At 39.8% G+C, this 20,981-nt stretch overlaps 1 protein-coding gene across 4 annotated transcripts; it reads right to left on the bottom strand.

Moving 5' to 3' along the window:
• Nucleotides 1-243: 243 nt before the first annotated feature.
• cnga3 (cyclic nucleotide gated channel alpha 3) lies at nucleotides 244-7,233 on the bottom strand. Of its 4 annotated transcripts, none has more exons than XM_011474420.3 (9): nucleotides 6,669-7,233; nucleotides 5,416-5,561; nucleotides 5,237-5,299; nucleotides 3,561-3,722; nucleotides 3,112-3,162; nucleotides 2,527-2,715; nucleotides 2,312-2,413; nucleotides 2,135-2,241; nucleotides 244-2,056 (listed from the first exon to the last, which is right to left on the bottom strand). In XM_011474420.3, exons 2-9 carry the CDS (start codon nucleotides 5,538-5,540, stop codon nucleotides 660-662), a joined length of 2,196 nt encoding a protein of 731 aa, XP_011472722.1. In that variant the 5' UTR covers nucleotides 5,541-5,561; nucleotides 6,669-7,233; the 3' UTR covers nucleotides 244-659. The 4 variants fall into 4 exon arrangements, with proteins under 4 accessions (XP_011472722.1, XP_011472724.1, XP_004068340.1 ...); XM_011474422.3 differs by having other exon boundaries at nucleotides 5,440-5,561; XM_004068292.4 differs by having other exon boundaries at nucleotides 3,561-3,677; nucleotides 6,669-7,232.
• Nucleotides 7,234-20,981: the final 13,748 nt, after the last annotated feature.

The raw sequence follows: 20,981 nt of genomic DNA, 5'->3' as shown, positions 1-20,981 counted from the left end.
GGTCTTGTGCAATAAATTTTATCCAAAAATCAATACAGTTTTTGAACTTACATCTGCAATGATAAACCCTTAGCAATCAAAAGACTTGTGCAGTTTCAAATGACCTGAGAAAAGCTCAACTGAACAACTCAACACAACCAGGTCTTAATGGAAAGTTTAAACTGATGATCTGGTCTGTGTGAGAAGACCTGGCCCCAGAATACCCCTGCATAAAATATTGTTTGAAGAATGTGTGCACCTCAATAGCATTTAAGTGTTTATTGACAAATAAACCTTACAACCGCGGATGTTTGTTGACAGTAACCCATGTACAGAACTCATATTTTAGTTTGTACATTTTCATGAGGTAATACATTGAAATGGACAGTGCATTTCAGAATAACACTGAGTCCACTAATCAGTACATTTTCCACAAAAATCTTTGGGCTGATAAAAAAATAATTGCTGCTAGTCTACGGTCACGAGGAGCCATTATTTTGGCAGACATAGGTGCTTCTTCTCCACACATTGTTTTCCCAGCCAGCATACACATAAACATACGCTGTATACATTTTGACACATTATGAAAAGAACGAGCGTGCAGTAGAAACAGTTAGAAATGTGGGCATTTCTTTGAGATGGCGAAACAGCATTTTCAAGTTCTCCAGAACATCTATGTATCACTGGACTTTTTTGTCCTTGTCAGCCACCACTTCAGAAAGATCCTCTGGTTTCATGGACTTTACTTTTTCCTCCATCTTGGTGACCCTCTGCTTTATCCTCATCTGTCCGGAGGTGTACTCTGCCATGAGCTGTGCAAAGTTGGTCTGCATCATGTCCAGGTTGCCTTGAAGCTTGACAATCTTCTCCTCCAGGTCTTTCGGGTCAGCGCCAGCATTAGCCACTGCCTCATCTATTAGGTTGTCTTTCATCAGGATGGCTTTTCCCTTTTCTTCCAGAGCTTTCTTGGCATCTGGATACTCAGTGAGTGCCTCCATCAAATCGTCTTTGGACAAGGCAAAGAGATCAGAGTATCCCACACTTCGGATGTTGGCGGTTCGCCGATTACCTGCTTTGCTACCTTTGATTCCTAAGATGCTGATTTCTCCAAAGTACGCTCCATCACTGAGGACTACAAATTGAGTAACTCCGTCATCGGCCACCACTGCAAGCTTTCCTTCCTTAATGATGTACATCTCCCTGCCGATATCCCCCTTCTTACAGATGTAGTCTCCTGGACTGAACACCTGAGGCTGCAGCTTCAGCACCAGTTCAATCAATAGACCGGCCTCACAGTCCTGGAAAATTCTGACCTTCTTTAGCGTATCAAGGTGAACGTTAATGGCAATCTCTGCTTTAAGTTTGTCGGGAAGGGTTTTCAAGACTTCCTTCTCATCGCAGGTTTTCTTCTCTGTCCACAGGTAGTCAAACCACTTGATGACCCTGGCCTCCAAGTCTTTAGTGACCTTCCTGAACTGCATGTACTGCTTTATGGAGTCGATCTTCGCTTGGAACTCCGCACGAGAGGCGTTCATGTTAGAGATCATGGCACCGACATTACCTACAATACTAGCAAAAATCAGCACACCCGTAAGAAAGTCCGCAATGACAAATAGGTATTCAACATCCCTGACAGGGGCTGGAGTTTCTCCGATGGTGGTGAGTGTCAGTGTGGACCAGTACAGAGAGTAGATGTACTTCCTTGCCAAGCGGCCATGCTCTGGATGGCTAATATTGGGATAGACCCAAGTGTCTGAACCAAAGCCAATGGTTTTTGAAATTGAGAAGAACGCACAGGCATTCCAGTGGATGATGACCAGGATATAAAGTACGAGATTGCTGATGCGAAACATGTTGGGGAAGCTCGTCCTGGTCTCAGTCCGCTCGAAAAATTCAAAGAGCCTCTGGATCTTGCAGAGGCGGTTGAACCGGAACTCTGGATTGTCAAATCCGTATTGTAGGAACAACAGATCCGTGGGTATCATTGCAATCATGTCATACTTAAACTGAGATGTTGTTCTGTACTTGTCTCTTAACTTTTTTGAGTCTTTTACCAGCAGACCTTGTTCCAGGTAACCTGAAGGACAGAAAAGGACAGGTGAAGAAGAACAAAACCCAACCAGCAACGGAGCACCAAACCACACCGCTACTATACCTGTTCTTGAACGCACAAATGTGTCTGCTAAGTAGATTATGTCTGAAGTGTAGTCCAAGACTATCCACAGCTTTGTATACGATTTTTGCAGGTCATTAAAGCTTGCTCTGCAACACAAGGATGCACACAATTTGTCTCTTTCTGTCTTACACTAGAAAAAGTTACAATCTGCCAAACCTTGTTACGATCATCATCAGGTTGTAAAACACTGGCCCAGCGATGACGGTCAACCATCTGTAATACTGGTCTGCAGATGGATCCATGATCCACACCTCTTTCCTGGAAGAATCAAGGTGTTCTATTCGTGCATGAGGCTTTATTTTGGTTTAATGAAGCTGGGTCAAATTTGTTTCTGTCATTTTAACTATTCAAAATTCAACTAGTGTACTTACGGGGGTTCCTCTTTCTTTTTATCGTCTTTCTTGTCATCTTTTTTCTCATCTTTCTTCTCATCTTTTTTCTCATCCTTCTTCTCATCTTTTTTCTCATCCTTCTTTTCCTCCTCCTTTTTGCCATCATCCTCTTTTTTCTCCTCCTTTTTTTCATCTTTCTTAATCTCATCTTTTTTATCCTCCTTTTTGCTAGGGATCACAATCGTACAGTGACATAATGATTCCACTTAATCCATATGGACGGACAGTGGGATCTGACTACATGGGGGGGGGGGGGGGGGTCTAAATCAGGACTGAGTTGAAAGATATGGTGTAGGTGAAATATTTGCCCAGCAGATGGCCCTAAACTGCAGGAGAATTATTTTGTGGCACAGCTTAAACTTAAAATCTTAAATTTTTTAAAAGCCAACACCATAACTTTCTATAAAAGTCCTTTAATGTATAATCTTATCCAAACTGTAATTAAATAAAAGAAAAACTAAAAGGAAAAGCTTTCTTAGACTGTAGAAAATACGAAAATACCACCAAAGTTAATATTATGAAAAAAAAATCTCTATCTACAGTCTCACATAAACATGCACTTACTCGTCTGTGTTGTTGCAGTTATTCATGTTGTAAGTAGCCAGAGGCCACTTACTAACAAAGAGTACAAAAAAAAGGATTTTATTCTTTTATTTTCTTTGTCCAGATATATACACACTCAGTGAGCACTTCATTTAAAAATGTCAGACAATTTGTTTTTTTATCAACGTTTTACTCAAATTTTGAACTGTAATCGTTTAAAAATATTAGAATAATTTATTTTCTAAATCATGCGAGATGTAAATTGAACGTTTTAGACTATAACACTGACTTGAACTTTTTCTCTAAACAGTAAAATAAACATTACGTCAACTGAGGCTGCAGTTTCCTCAGTTTAGGAACTAGCAAATAATTTATTGCAATAAAATTTTGGATATTATTTTTTGTCCTACCCAATGTTAAAGGATTTTAAAACTGTGTTCAGGTTTCTTCCTCAGAAGCCAGGTTCTTACCTTCTGTGTCGAAGCTTGTCCTCATCTGACCTGTTCCCTGCGTTGGACGCTTCTTTGAGCTTAGGACCTCTGAAACGCTCGAGGAAAGAGTCGCGCCTCTCTTCAGGGGGGTTCATTCTAAAGGAGGTCCAGTTCCGCAGCATGGAGAAGAAGTAAGACAGCCTAGATGGTCAGCAGGAGGTAAAGCAGCTGAAGGTGACATCCATTCAGGCAAGGAGCAAACTGTAAAAACTGCTGATACAGCCTGACGGTCCTGACATTTTGCTGTGGTTTCTGGCATGAAGCCTTTGCAGATGTCTGAACAACACAGTTTAGACATGAGACATTTTTGGCGGTGTGTTTGATGTTTACATTCGGTTGTGTTGCTGCAGCTCCTGTTGCTTCCGTTTTTTTCCTCTGTCTTGAACAGGAGATCAAGGCAGGCAAAAACGTTGACATCAATCCATCACTATGAAACGCACAAATGGGGTCATGATGGAATTGTCCATCAGAGCTGAAGACAAAGCGGACTTGTGTGGAAGTAAGGCTCCTAAAGGAAGATCACTGCAAGAGGGCTCATCTTTCCTTTTTTTCAAAACTGAGGGGGAAAAAATCTGAAAAACTCTGCCTGCTGAGGTAAGTAACGGTCTGATCTCCTATAAACTGACAAAAGAGATCAGCGGAAAACCATTTCAGCATTTCTGTATCCCTTCAGGTTGACAATTTCAAATTTTTTTCATCAAAAAAGCGTTTTTTTTAAAAAGCACTGACCTTAATTTGTTGCATTAGCATTAGGATTGTTTATAGTTATAGTTTATTTATCTATATGGCACCTTGACATGACCAAAGTCAAACATTAAAATCTACAAGCAATAAAAACAACGATCCAAAAGTTTAAAAAAAAAGGTAAAAGCAAAATATAAAATAAATGCAATAGTTAAACCAAACCCGACCAGACCAGCAGAGTCTCATGCTGTGCTAAAAGCCTGGCGATTAAAATGGGTTTTAAGATGTTTTTTAAAAAATTAAGTTTTTTTTATTCTCAAATTTAAATAGGGTTGCACTGTGGTGCGGTGATTTGCGCTCTTGTTCAAGTCATTTCATTTTGGGGGACCTGAATCAGAACACCAATGGGGGACCTTTCTGTGTGGAGTTTGCATGTTCTCCCCGTGCATGCATTGGTTTTCTCCGGGGACTCTGGCTTCCTTCCAAACTCCAAAAACATGCTTCATAGGTTAATTGGTTACTCTAGATTGTCCATAGGTGTGAATATGAGTGTGCATGGGTGTGTGATCGTGGCCCTGCAACAGCCCCGTGACCCCGAAAGGGACACAACGGGTTTAGAAAATGAATGAATGAATAAGCTGGTTCCAGAATGCTGCAATGGACATTTAATGTGGTTAAAGAGAATTATGTGTTTCACATACTTGACATTGGTGTTGCAAAGCTGCAAGTTGAACAATTTACATTTTTATGGTAAGAAATTGTTGTTTTTGTTGTTTATTTTTGAACCTTCTTGAAGAATTAGTAGTTTTAGTTAAAAAGGCAAAACTTGATTAAACTTTTTCCAGGAGCTTAACCCCAATTTCTCAAAACTGATAAAAGAAAATGTTAGTTAGTTGCTGAAAACAGGCGTGTTATGGTGGTAAAGGCTTACAAGAGTTCCAAATGCTTTTGTGGTGTAATTGTGTGTTTACCTTGCCATTGCTGTGGCACCAGTGTGTGTTTTGGGGGTCAGGCTTCCACTAAGAGACTGGATCCTAGAAAATAGCAGGCAGGAAAAGTGATTCATTATTACTTACAGAAAACAAATTCAGACAATAAAAAGGGTCAAAATATGTATATTTCTTTTGCTGCTAATCACAAAAGTTGAAACCTGTTCTCTTTTTTTCTTTCCGACCTGCTCCCCCCATTTTCGATGACAGCCAGCTCATCATCAGACGGGTTTGAGGACAACCGCTGGCGTGCTGAGAGGGAGGTTTCACTGCAGACTTTTGCCATCTTGTATACACTTCTGTTTGCCTGCATCAGACAGGTAACACAAACAGTAACATGAAAAAACGGACTCAGAAGAAGTGCTATGTTGACCGCACGCCACTTTTCACCCTCTGTGCCAGAGTAGCAACTAAAAATACATCCTCCTTATGTCCTTAAACACTAAACAAGATCAGTGGCTGTTTCTGTGAACCATCAGCTATGGCTTACAGTGGACTGTAGCTGCTCTGCTGGGTGGTGTATGCTCCAGCTTAAGTCTATTAGGACCCAGTTAAAGAACAACAATCCCAACAATAGCATTCTGTCAGTGCATGTGCATTAAATCACCCTTTTAGATTATTTTTTAGATTAATTCAAGTTATTTTGACAGCTTTTTTTACTGACTGGCCAGTCCGTCCTTTTCTGCGATGCTCACTGATGTCTGCTTAACACCAGTGGTTACAACACGTGCACTCAGGTAGATTAGTGTTGGGAGCAAGAACTTAAGCCACCCCCCCTCCAAATCAATTACACTGAGAGAATTGCCAAGAAGCTGAGTGTTGGAAAAGTGACTTAAGGGGAAAGCAGGTGTGCACTGTTTTGTTCCTGCACGCCTGCATGTTTGCACAGAGAACGAAGGCTGTTCTGCAGCCATTTCTTTGACTGTAAAGACCTTTGCTTGCTTTTTGGAAGTGGGGGGGGGGGGGGGGGGTTAAACCATCAGTCAAGTTCAATAAACCGACGCCAAATGCCAAGAATTTCCGGGTCCAGCATGTGCAGATAGATAATGAGAAAATGGAGTAAATAAGAAAGACATATGTTATATATAAATGCAACAAATCCTGGTGAAGATATTCTGAATCTTTATTTTTTATATTAATTCCTCTTTAATATTTTGTTTTTAAAGGCTATTATGAATGTAAATGAATAATTCTTGATAATTCATATAGATTTATTAGTTTTGGCTCTAAAACCAGTTAAAAAGCAGTCAAATGTGATGTTGTTACTTACTGTCCCTTGTTCTTGGTTTAAACCACATTCTACACATTGTAAGAATTACTCATAGGAAATTCTCCTGCTACATGAGATAAAGTGACTTTGAACAAACAAGTTTTAGTTTTGAATCTACGTGACGGAAAAATAGAATTAACTTACCTGGTTGAAGCTGTTTCACTCACAATTTATCCAACCGATCAAAGTGTCATTTTTTTTCTGACTTCTCTCGTCCATCTTCCCGATCATGAATGTTTTTGTTGGTTTGAATCCAGTTATAGCTCCAGCAGCTTTGTCCCCTCACATGCTCACCAAAAAAAAGAAAAACAAAAAAGAAAAAGCTAAATGCTAGCCTTAATATAGCATTTAGAAGCTGTGCTGCGTGAGATCAGTGCAGACTGAGCTGACAGCTCCCAGGACAGACAGAGGAGGAGTCCATCACCTCATCTACTGTCACGGCGTCCACCTCAGCTCTAACACTGAGGGAGATGATGTCATTCATCCAGTAAACTCAACATGTTTCATTTTTCTCTTTTCCCCGCAGCTTCATGAATCACATTAGCTATGCATCAAATGTTGCATTTAGAACAAAGTTTCAGTACTTCTTACATAAGACTGGAAGCCATCGTGGAAAGTATTTTCCCCATACTTTTACACTCATAAGTGCCTGTAAGTATTGATCTCTCACTATTAGTTGTGAGCACAATAAAAATATCAATTACATCCTTCCTTCATTCGCTGTAACCTTCAGGTTCTTCTGCAGGAAAAGAACAGGTTTTCTCTTTAAACTAAAGAGAATCACCTCAATTTGTGGAATTAAAGTGAATCAATTCAACTCTAAAAATTTTTTTTTTTTTTTTTGAGCAGGAAAAGAACTGCAGTCTGGTTTTTCATCAATCCTCATCTTACAAATAAAATTGGAGCAAAGCACAACTTTAAATATAAAGAAAGACTGTCTTTAGTGAAAAAAATACAGCAGAAAAACTCAACACAGGGCGGGTTTCTTCTTTAAGCTTTTTAACAGCTGTATTGTATTTCTGCAGTCAGTATCATTCACAGATACAACAATTTAGTTTGTATAGTATGAGCGTCTCACTTCAACTGAAAAACCTGCAAGCATGTCCAACACAATTCATTTTTCCGCCTTTGAAAGTAAAAACAAAAACTTCAGATATTGATTTAACTGTTAATGCCATTTCCATGTGTGGCACGGTGAGATTGATTTGAAGTAACAATAACTGAAATTATCATCGTCCCACCCCCCTCTTGTCACCACCCAAGGCATAAGGTTAAAGAGAAATCCCTTGGCTGTATGCTGCGCTGCAGAGCTAATCCCAGCTTAGACCTCAGTGCTTTATTCAGACAGCTAATGCTCTCCCGCCTAAAGCAGTGCAGCATTTTACCTTTTCTCTTGATATGACTCTAAGATCCCCACAGGAACAAAGCCCTGGATTCTTCTGTATGAGGTTCCATGGACACAAAAACAGATTTTTGGCACAAATGGAACCTCATACTTCTGGGGTTCGTTTCAGTCACTGTGAAAAGGTTGGTTGGGACTGAAGCAAAACCCTTCTACTCCATGCTGGCCATCTTACTGATCATTTCAGGAATCGGTAGTGTAGGACCCAAAATGGCAGGAGACCCGGCAATGTGTCAGAAACCAAAACATTTAAGACACATACTGAAAGATGACAAAAACCATGGAGCAACAGAAAAGGTGACAGAGCAGAGCAGATGACTTGACCAGGAGGAACTGAAAACCAGACACTTTCTGTAAACAGACTGATGGTAATTGACAGAAACGTAAAGAGCTGTAGATGATCAACGTGAGCCAGGAGTGAGACAGAGGCAGTCCTGGCAGTCCTTAACAGAAAATTCAAATTTCTTTCTTTAAATCAAGATGTTTTTCGATGAAATCCAAACATAAATAGGCTATTTGCAGTATGGATTTTCTTTTTACAAGAAAAAGATAGTATCAATTATGGTATGTTGTTTGATTTGGTAAGTTTTTGCTCACAACGATGTTAGTTTAAGGTGCAAAAACTTTGACATGAGTGTTCAGGAAAAAAACAAACATTTACCCACTGTCTCAGATTTAATCCACACATTTTCTTTTGCATTGCCTAGCTAATATAAAGAAATAAATGTCAACAAATTTTGCATTATTTCAACACAGCAAATAGTCATTTTTAAAAAACGAATAACAATAGATGAGTAATTCTTACCATAAAGTTTCTAAACTTACCTAAACTATTCCCACCAAAAGGGATTTTGAGATTTTAAGGAAAGCAGCCATTTTGAAATAAGCAAGAAAAGTCCTTCTACTGCCCCTAGTGGAATGATGATGAACTGCAGGGAGGAAAACATGGACCAAGTTACATACAATAGGTCTTTGGAGAAAGTTTGGGTCATGTTAATGAGATAGGAGTCTCAGTAATGTGTTGATCAAAAATGATATGAAAGGTTTTAGAGGATTAAACTGCTTTGCTTGGCGTCTAGTGCCGACCTCTTGGCCATATAAAACAGCACTTGATCTCAGTGGTTCTTTCATTCAAATCAAGGTTAAATACATAAACAAGTTTAATGATAAATGCTGTGGTAGCATTTAGTTTTTTCGTTTTCGAGAATTTTATTTTGCACATGTGTTCAAAAGTACTTTTCCATTTTGTTAAGAGTTGTGTGATTAATTTGTATTAGGGTATTTAAAAACACATACTGTATGCTGTAACCATAAAATTGAAAATAGTTGGATGAACGTGTTTCTTTGTTACTGGAAACCTCTTGTTTGAGTTAAACCGTGGTAGCTGTGGGAGAACATCATAAATGAAGGGTCAGAAGTATCTCAGATCAGCTTTATAGACCACAGAAGGGGCTTGATGCGCGGAAAAATTAATGGAGCAGAACAAAAGGTGCAGCTGTGTTGTCAAGATGCCACACATGCCTGCAATGTAAATGTAATCATAGGCAGGCCTGAAGTGTCCTCAGCATTGCTGTGCATCCTCTTACGCTGATGAGCCGGACATCAGCTGCTCATCAAAAGCTGCGGATGGAACACTTGTACCTCATTATTGCTCTGTTCCACACAAGATCATTAATCTGATGCCAAGCTCTGAAAGCGTTGCTACGACAAAAAGGCTTAGGGGAAAAAAATTTAAAGTTGAACACAGAAGCATCCATTTATGGAACTTTCAACTGTTTTTTTGTCTTGTTTGGTTCACAATTTTCTGAGATAATTTGCTAGACTTTTATTTACTATTACAAGGATTTCAACACCACCTCACAGCTAGTAGAGCTTCATTTTACTTAATAATGACACAATCATTTCAAGAGTGAAGGACTGGATTTTGTTTGTTCTCCTCTGCAGTACAAAGTTTGCAGAGCTTCATCTGCTTTTGATACTTGATGCTCGAGACTTTACGGGAAACAGCAGCAGAATGGAAATGAGGTAGAAAAAATTGCTCCGTCTTAATTAAGGACACAAAGACATGGAAATATAGCATTTAAACGTACTTTTCACGGTGAGATTGATAAACGGTACCAAAAGACAAATCTTTAACGTTAAGCCAGAAGCAAACGTGTACCGACCACTTTATTAGCTACACCTTGCTATTTGGACCCCCTTTTTCCTTCTGAACTTCTTAATCCTTGGTGGAAAAGATTCAACAAAGTTCTGGAAACATTCCTCAGAGAGTTTGGTCCATTTTGACATGATGACTTCACACAGTTGCTGCAGATTTGTCGCCAGCACATCCATGATGCCAATCTCCCGTTCCACCACATCCCAAAGGTGATCTATTGGGTTGAGATCTGGTGACTGTGGAGACCATTTGAGTCCAGAGAACTCATTGTCATGTTTCAAGAACTCATTGTCATGTTTCAAGAAACCAGTCTGAGATGATTCCAGCTTTATGACACAGCGCCTTATCCTGCTGGAAGTAGCCTTCAGAAGACGGTACACTGTGGTCAGAAAGTGATGGACATTGTCAGTAACAATACTCATGTGTAGGCTGTGGTGTTGGAACCGTGCTCAGTTGATACTATGAGGTTCAAAGTGTGCCAAAAAAATATCTCCCACGCCATTATACCACCACCACCAGCCTGAACCGTTGATACAAGGCAGGATGGATCAATGCTTTCATGTGGAAGTCCCTACCATCTGAAGGCAGCAGCAGAAATAGAAACTCAAGTTTTGGTATGTCTGGATGAATTGTAGCCTCAAATTCCTCTTCTTGTGACAAGAGTGGTGCCCAGGGTGGTATCCTGCTGCTGTAGTCCATCTGCCTCATATGTAGTGCGTTCAGAGATGCTCTTCTGCAGACCTCGGCTGTAGCCAGTGGGCATTTGAGCTCCTGTTGGCTTTCTGTTGCCCACAGAACTGCTGCTCACTGGATATTTTCTTTTTTTCAGACCATTCTCTGTAAATCCTATATGGTTGTGGGTGAAAATCACAGAATAACTGCAGCAGATCATCTTGACCATGTCTACATGCCTAAATGCATTGAGTTGCTGCCATGTGATTGGCTGATTAGAAATTTCCATTAACGAGCAGTGGTTAAGTCTATGAACAGAAAAAAAACATTAATTATTTCTATTAAAGGAAAATTCCATTGACAAAACAAATGATGTGACACTCGGCTGAGGTGAAGCATCTGAACATGGGATCAGATGAGCATGGACCTGCTGCCCTCTGTTGGAAGCTGGTGAGATGACACCCATGAAATTCCGTTGGGCCGTTGGTTTTATTTTTAGCACATGTGGCATGATGACATACTGATGGCTCAGCTTTACAGGTGTGTATGTGTGTGTGAGTAGTTGTGCAAAGCAGTAGTAATAAAAACTGAATTAGCTGTGTGACATGACAGCAGCAAAGCTCTTATAGTTTTTGAATTAATTATGAATCAAGATTTTTCTTTAAGTAATGTACTTCATAAACACCACATGAATGTTTATCCATTCATTGCCAGTAATTCTACAAACGTCTATTATCAGAGTTTCATTTGGGCAGGAAATGCTGTCAGAATTTGTCTGAATCATCACAAACGGCTTAAAGCAGCACAGAATGTTTGTGAGAACAGCATTTCATCTCCTAAGATAACAGAGTGATGAATCAGGCAGGGAAACCTGAAGGTGAGCGTTCCCGTGTTCTGGAAAACGTTTCAAATGGTATTCACATGTACACAATGAGCTGGAAGGGGGAGTCAAAAGAAAACTAACAGAAGCAGGGCTAAAACCGGTACTTTCTAGTTCAGATTGGTGAGAGTCTAATCCACAAAGAGATCAGGTCATCCAAGCACAAAAAGCAGTTTTCAGCTGATGGAAGTTGTGGGGTTGTGCAGCGTGACTTGTGTGCAGTGGCGGCGAGAAGACCAGCATTGGAGTTTGAGGGAGCGTGCTATTTTCCCTACTTAGTGGGGGGATGAGTTAGTGCTTTAACACAACCACAGAGCTGATTACAGCTTCATAATATTGGCTCATAAAGCGTCCCCATCTCCTGCCAGACAGTGGATTCTGAGTTTCTCCAAGTATATCTTGGATTGTGACATAAGCAGACATTCGTTATTCTTCTACTCCAACTCACTAAATTAGTCTTATGTAAGGTTGGATGTCAGACTGGCACATGGGAAACCAGGGTTTGTTTCCTAGTGTGGGTCCTTGGGAAAGACCCTTCCACACTACTGCCTAACTATGTAGCTACAAGGGACCCCAAGTCTGGGTCGCTCTGTGTCGGTCCCCAGCCCAGATAAAATACAGGGTTGTGTCAGGAAGGGCGTCCAACGTAAAAATCTCTGCCAAACTACCTGTGTGAATCCGTGAAAGCTGATTCGCTGTGACGACCTCCTCCCACTAACAACATGACTCATTGGTTGAGTGGTAAATTGATGTGAAGTCCTACACTGCATCCAAGGTGTATTCTGACTTTTCCCTGAAAAAGTTGTGAAGGCTCCTGCACAGAATCAAGCAAGATTTAGAGATGGTTTAATGGATTTACCTCCTTTTTTCATATTATATTTGAGGCAAAATTTGGCATTGAAAAATATGATCAAATGAAAGGGACACAAACTGATAATTGATGGGAGAAACATTTAAAAGCCTTTGGAGATTGCCTTTACAACAACTGTAAAGAGAATATAATAAAATCGAATACTTCATAAGGAAATTGAACAGCTTTGAAGAAACCTCTGTACATGATGAATGTTGACAGACAGCTTTGGCAACTTATCTCTGATTTTAACCTCCAGCCAATTTTTTTTAAAAAGGCAGTTTTTAATGTATTATGGTTCAAGGGAGCTATTTGAGAAACTGTTGAACTGGTTCAGCAACTGCAGCACAATGTGTCCAGATGAAGGAAGTTCTCATTGCAGCTGATGCTGCTTCACCCTTTCTGCACACACACAAAGTATGTATATATATATATACACATATTATTTTTTTACCAGGTAGCTTTCCTTTCCTCGTATGTCAATTAACACCAACATGTCTCTGTGGAATGGTGGATTTTATGAAATTGGAAACTATGAATATCTAGAAGATGTTTTGGCTTTTTTAGAATCCTTATCAGTGGGAGAAAAAGCAAATGAGTCTAAGGAACAGTGAGTTTTAATTGATCTAGTTTGTTTCCAAAGCTGCAAGAACTGTCTGTTCAAGTTCTCTGTGATTGCCAGAACTTTGAATAAATATGGGCCACAGAGATTAATGTCTTCTTCTAAAAATGTGTTGAATTGGTACGAGTGTTAAATATAATACAAAAGAAAAACAAAAAAAACAGTGAAAACAAAACTGAAATAAATAAATTTTTGGTCAAAGTGGAAGTGAAAGTCCAGGAACAAGTATGTCTATCCGTCCTGCTTCAATCTGTTGGTAAAAATGAACTCAACACCCCTCAACTTCATATCTCACTTACTGGAGCTTTTCTATGATGAGTTTGATCTTCCTGCTAGAGGAAAACACCCGTGTTAACCACAACTGACAGCTTGTTTCTTGTCAGCATTCTGGCAGAGAACCTGGACTTGCAGCATTTTTGTCCAAACATAAATCATCATCCAGAAAATATAGCAGATCTGCAACAGTACCAAAACTATCAAACCTCCACAGTAAACATCTTGAAAACAAACAAAAAAAATCTAATTCCAGTGGTCTTCTGGTTAATTTGCCAGTTTTTATTTTAGCTATATGAAAATATTCACATTAATATTAGCTTAATTGTGGGGATGAGTTATACAAATTATGATTGAGTTGAGATACAAAAGGTGAGAGTTTGAATAAATGAATGTGCTTAGTTGTTCTTTTTATATTTTTCTGCCATAAAGTCAGATATTGAACAAGTTTTAGCTGAACTGTGTTACTCTGGTACAAAGTGAAAAAGATTTAAATACGTTTTCATTGAAAACCTTCTTAATAAGGTCAAATTAAAAAAAGAGAAATGTCATGTTTAAATTTGATGGTCAGATTTTCGTCATTTTCCATTATGAATTGAAAACATCTCAATCCTTTTTTTTTACTGTCATATAACCATGTTACCAAGCAATATCTTTTTCATCAGGAATTTAAAAAAGAACTTGCTAATCATTCTAATAAAATGTTTCAGTTTCACAGGCTGGAGTGCTCATTTCCTGATGGTGTGCTGCAAGACACAAGAATGTTTGATGGTTTTTTTAATGCAAAAAAAAAACAACAACAGAACATTTCTTTAAGTGTTGTAGTTTATCTGTTTAGTTAAAATCAACTTAACCCTTGTGCTATCCTATGGGGTCAAGATGACCATTGACGTGTTCTCCCTACTGTGACAAAGGTGGATAAAGGTGGAGAGGATTTCATGTAATCATGGACACCAGTGAAGATCAAAAATCATTGGGAAAAAAAGTTCAGCGCACTGTCTAGTGGGTCTAGATGACCCAACTCCCAATGTTAAAGTGCCTAGGATAGCACAAGGCTTAATGAAAGAACAGTCTTTGTTTTAGTGATCTCCCAATTTAGCTGTGAACTTCCATGTTAACCAGCATCTCAAAGCCTTATTTTATTCTTGAAATGTATTTAATTACATTGATTTTGTATGGAAAAATAATCATTTTATGCCACAAGTTGTTTCTAGGTTTGGTGAATGCAGTTAAAAAGGAATTCAAATTTAAGTTAAAAGTTGCTTAAAGACACATTTATTCCAGTATTCATTTATAAAGACTGATTCTTTAGTGTAAAGTGTTGCACATGAACATTGTCCTAATAAACGAGAGACAGAAAAGTTGCCAGGGGGAAATAACCAACCTTTGTCACCCTTATCAAATATGTTTATTCATGCCATCTCGCTGCTCTTAGCGAATTATCGCTTCACTCTGACTTTTTACTGAAAAGTTATTCTCTGAGCAGGACTGCAACACCAGAAGTGAAACTAACACCTCACATCAGAACAAAACACTTAAATATAGTACTGAGTCATACCAGTAACAGGAAGGATGTTGGTCTCCTACTGTTGAGGCTGCAATATCTTCTCAAATCTTCTTGTTTTTACTGATATTTTCTGGCCTTATCTCTGTAAGTCATTAACTTTCTTTACTCTTTAACCCTTGTGCTATCCTAGGCATTTTAACATAGGGAGTTGGGTCATCTAGACCCACTAGACAGTGCTCTGAACCTTTTTTCTTCAATGATTTGTGATCTTCACTGGTGTCCATGGATTACATGAAATCTTTCCACCTTTATCCACCTTTGTCATGGTAGGGAGAAGCGGTCAATGTAAGGGTGGGGTCATCTAAGATAGCACAAGGGTTAAGAAACCACACCATTATGGAGTAATATAAAAAATTTGAAAGCAAATATTTAATATTTTCATTTGCAACTTAGAAAGTTTTGTGTGCAACATAGTAGCATAAATGTTACCAGCCAGGACCCCCCAAGGGAGACCCGCCCCGCATTCCAGGCAGCCACCCACCCGGCACACGGTTGGTCCAGGAAGGAGCAAGGCAAGGGCCAGCCGCCCCCGCCCAGGAGGAGGGGACCCAGGAGAAGAGGGGGTCCACAAGAAGTGTTGTAAACATAGCCCGACCAGATGATCAAAATGCAATTGGGAAAACTTGTAGCATAGAAGTAAATCTACAATCGGCAGTCCACAAGCCCCCTTCTTCGCTCCATCCTGAAGCATTTGTTTGTAGACGACTAGATCCGCGTATGTCTTTGTTATCCTCATCTGAGCTGGCATAATGTTTGACTGGGGGTGTGGGGGGATGTAGGCTAGTGGGAGAACAGGTAAACAGACAGTTAACCACCAAGACAATGATTTAAGGGTTGGCTTACGCTGTGCCGATAACTAAAAAGGGAATTTTTAATGAGCTCTTTTTTGCTAAAAACAGCATAATCACTGGGGATGTTTTTTGAATAGATCAAAAGCATAGAATGGATAGAATAGATCAGAAGATGAAAAGAGTAGTTCTTTAAGATAGTGTTTCAACATTTTTCCCATTGTCTTGTCATTCGTTTTGAGACGTTCCCCCATCCAGCAAAACCGTCCAACACTATGATTCTTCCACTTATCATGAAGACTTAGTGTTCTGTTATTTATAAGATCTTCCCTTTTTCTCTCTTGCATAACATCTATCACTATGACCAAACACTTCAGCTCTTGCATCAGTCCCTCTGTCCCCACTTTGCTGTCTTTCCGCTCATGTCATACTGAACTGGTTTTGTTAGGGGATAACATTACCCTGACTGGTTTTTTCCATAATTTTACCCTGTCTTTTCTTTGTTATTCTATTGAACAGGTGCAGGTTTCTCATGTTTTTCCCTGATAGAAACCATCTCCCTTCTGAGCAATGTGATGACTTTGTGCACCCATGATGGTCCTTTTTGTTTGATCAGATTAAACTTGAACCTTTTGAAAGGTCTTCTTAAGGTAGGACAGACTAGTCCTCATAATTATTTTTTTATTCTACCATGATGTCATGCAACAAGGCAGTTCTGTTTGAAGGTGTGCCTTTGGATACACCCACAGGTGTGTTCAGTTTACTCAAATAAAATCATTAATCCTGTGAGGTCCAGTCAGAGATTTAAAATGTCATAAAAGTCAGCATGTGTGATATTTCCTGTTTTAAGCCATAATCAGCTGGATGTACTTAAAAACCTGACTTAAAATGATAAAAAGTGTTTTCAAATGATGTCATTGACTATCTTGGGTTGTTTTGATTTTGCAAATGGAATTCAAAGTTTAAGATGTCTCTAAAATATTGACTTTAAGACACTCAGGTATAAAAATGTTCAAGTTTAAAAAGTGAAATCAATTACTAAATAAATAAGACCAATATTTGCCAACTTAGCAAACACATTTTTTCTAATTTATATCACAATTCGGATTTAACACATTTTTCACGTACTTCTTTTAACATCTCACATTTTTTTTCTTATCCAGTCCAGTAAAAAGTAAGTAAGTAAGTAAGTAAGTAATCTTTATTTATATAGCACTTCTCACATAGAGCGACTCACAAAGTGCTTCACAAAAAAAAGATAACAGTTTTCGTGCTGGACAAGCTAGATTGTTAATCCTGCTGTTCGTTTTCCTCAGACTAACAAGGTGTACACACTCAGTGGTCACTTTATTAGGTACACCTGTCCAACTGTTCGTTAATACACATTTCTAATCAGCAACAGCAACTTGATATGGTCAAGACAATATGCTGCAGTTCAAACCAAGCATCAGAATAGGGAAACAGGTTGTTTAAGTGAATTTGATTGTGCCATGGTTGTTAGTGCCAGACAGGCTGGTCTGAGTATGTCAGTAACTGCTGGGATTTTAGCCCACAACCATTTTTAGGGTTTACAGAGGTTACAGAGGTTTGCAGTGAATGGTCCAAAAATATATCCAGTGAGAGGCAGCTCTGTGGGCAGAAAGGCCTTGTATATGCCAGAGGTCAAGGAGAAGGACTCAACTGGTTCCACCGGATGGAAAGGCAACAGTAACAGTAACTACATTATGTCCAACCTTGTGGCAGATGGACTACAGCAGCAGAAGACCACACCGGGCGCCGCTCCTGTCAGCTAAGAACAGGAATCTGAGGCTACAATTCACACAGACTCAACAAAACTGGACAATAGAAGATTGGAAAAACAACTGGTCTGATGAGTCTCCATTTCTGCTGCCACAGTTAGATGGTAGAGTCAGAATTTGGCATCAACAACATGAAAGCATGGATCCATCTTGCCTTGTGTCAACAGTTCAGGCTGGTGGTGGTGGTGTAATGGTGTGAGGGATATTTTCTTGGCACACTTTTGACCCCTTAGTACCAATTGAACATGGTTCCAAAGCTACATCCTACCTGAGTATTGTTGCTGACCATGTCCATTCCTTTATGACCACAGTGTAGTACAGAGGTGGGCACTGAGGGCCGCAGTCCTGCATGTTTTCCAGCATACCCTGCTCTGGCATGTTCTGATTGGCTGGACACACCTGAACCAGGTAATCAGCCATGAGTAGGGCAAGATTATTGGCTGGACACACCTGAACCAGGTAATCAGCCATGAGTAGGGCAAGAGTATCTGGAAATCATGCAGACACACCGGCCCTCGAGGCCTGGAATTGCCCACCCCTGGTGTAGTATCTTCTGATGGCTACTTCCAGCAGGATAAGGTGCCATGTCATAAAGCTGGAATCATCTCAGACTGGTTTGTTGAACATGACAATAAGTTCACTGGACTCAAATGGTAACCACAGTCACCAGATCTCAACCCAGTAGATCATCTTTGGGATGTGGTGGAACGGGAGATTGTCCTCATGGATGTGCAGCCGACAAATCTGCAGCAACTGTGTGATGCTGTCATGTCAATATAGACCAAACTCTCTGAGGAATATTTCCAGTACCTTGTTGAATCTTTTCCACCAAGGATTAAGGCAGTTCTGAAGGTAAAAGGGGGTTCAACTCGGTCCTAGCAAGGCGTCCCTGATAGAGTGGCCAGTATGTGTACATTCACACATCATTTCACACAAACATTTGTGTTGGCTTTAAGGGGAGCGGGCACAATTAAGTATGTTTTTATCACAATCTACAACAATGCAGGCCCCTTTTTCCATATGTAAAATAATGCTTTGTTTACATTTATTCTGATTTTCTTTGCTTTCTAAGAAAATAAGAATCAATTATTGGAAGAAATGAATCACGCAATGTGTTGGTTTGTCGACTCACGATTTTGTATTCTGTGGAGACACAGTCTGGCAAACTGAAGGGTTTTCAAATCATACTATCTGATATCAAAGAGTGGGAGAAAGAACGTGGTCGTCTTATTGAAAATGGAGATTATTATAATCAGCATGATACAAGTTCTATGGACGACAACATTCGTGATCTTCCAATTGGCTCTTTACTGAGACACAGGTGAGACTACAGACAGCTTAACTCAGCAGATAAGAAAAACAGATAAATATATAATTGACAGGCCGTTCTCCCTTTATGATCTCTACTTTTGTTTAAACCCATCCTCTCTCAAATAAAAAAGTGGAAGAACAAATTGTCTGTTCGTGGTTGTGCTAAGAACGTGATAAAAATCCAGATAAGGAGTTTTTGTTGCCACTGCTTCTTAGAACAGTATATAATTATAGGAAGTATACCAGGGACAGGTTGTGTGAATAGATAGTACATAAAATGTACACTTGAAGTATACTGCCTTACTTTCAGTATAGACTAACTTGTAGTGCACTAAAATAGACTACATTTTGCTAAGGGTGTAGTCGACAGAAAGAATGAGTGAAATTTTTTTTTGTCAAAACCAGTTCTTATTCTCATTTGTTAGGACAGAGTTTTCAGTGGTTTAAATGGTTTTGTTTATATCTTTATGAAAGATTATAACGTAGTTTTTATGTTACAATAAAGCTTAGAAAAGTGTGTGTGATCTGCAGTTTTAACTAAGGCACCAGAAAGGTGCCCAGCTTTACATTTGGACTTTGATATAAATACAGTTGGAAAACATCTGAGCTGATTGGGAGGAATTTTCCATCTGTGTGTTGTTGTTTCAACCTGTTTTTAGGTCTGACTAACCTTGATTGTTGGGGAAACTATTTGAAATAAGCAAAGGAAGCAAAAAACAGACCTTCTGATGCCTGGCATATACTCCAATTACATTACTCACAATGTATTAGGGATATTATTAAAACCCCAGTGGATGTCATTTACAGTGTTAGTTTCACTTCACAGATTTTCAAGATAGGGAGGTAATTGTATTGGGGTGATAGGCACACCTCATGTTGTGTTTTCCACATCATGGTCTCACTGTGTACAGGTACATGAAAACACAACGTCGCTTAACAGACGAGCAGCGTCACTTGGACACAGAGCGCCCTCAGGTTGGAAGTAGGCGACATATGTTGCAGGTAAACTTGTCTCAAAGTGTCATCAGCACACTTGCATCAAGACACAGAACTACTAGCAGAGTTTGTGACAGACCCAGCAGTGGAGACATGCCACTGACAGACCACAACCATGACTAGTACCTAAGAACCTCTGCACTCAGACAAATGCCACACATCTGCAGGTCCATTTACCAGATGTGAGGGGTACTAGGGTTTCCAGACAAACCATTCACAACTGCCTCGACTAACTTGAATGTCAGACGACAGGCTAATCCACTGACACCAAGAGACCACTGTGAATGTTTGCAGTGAACACAACACCATGTGACCTGAACAATGCAGGTCTACCGCCCTGTTCACTGATGAGCGGTCTCCCTGCACAGAAATGGTGGTGGTTAGCATTGCTGGAGCAGGCGAGGTGAGGTCAACATGGTTCTCAGGGCTGGCATTGGTGGACGAGGTACAACAGACTGGACTGGCAATTGCTAGTCAGTGCAAAACTGATGTAGTAATTTTAGCTGACCTAGTCACTGCACATTCTTACCTCAGAGACATCACAGAACCATCATCATCCCCCAATTCCACCAGCACACCCCAAACTTTCTGTTCATGGAGGATAATACTCCACTACATGGTGCCAGAATTGTTAGAACTCGACTTAAGGAAGTGGGAGTACCTCATATGGTATGTCCCAGCAATGACCCCTGACCTGAACTGCAAAGAGCTCGTCTGGGACCAGGTGAAGCAGAGACTGGATGATGGCACCCAACCCAAGTGACCTGGCAGAACTGTATGTTCTTGTGGAAGAGTGGAACACCTCAGAACATCATGAGGCTAGTGTGGAGCTTCAGACGTCACTGTCAGGCTGTGATTGAGGCCGATGGTGAAAATATCCGCAAGTGACATGGTCAATTTTTGTTTTTTGAGACCATCTTTATTTTTTTTCTTCATTTTGGGGGGAATAAATATCAAACTAATGAAAATGGTGTTTCTTCTCATTCATTATTAGTAAAGGGAACTTTTACGTATGTCATTACAATTTAGACCAAACAGGAAAACATTTAAATAATGATATGCCTCACTAATTGTGTGGTGTAATTTTGTACAGTTGACGTGCGCGTGACCGCCCGTTCACGAGGAGTGACGCGGCGTCG

This window comes from Oryzias latipes, chromosome 4, assembly GCF_002234675.1.
Source record: "Oryzias latipes chromosome 4, ASM223467v1".
Lineage (NCBI taxonomy): Eukaryota > Metazoa > Chordata > Actinopteri > Beloniformes > Adrianichthyidae > Oryzias > Oryzias latipes.
This window is presented reverse-complemented; position numbering and strand designations above follow the sequence as displayed.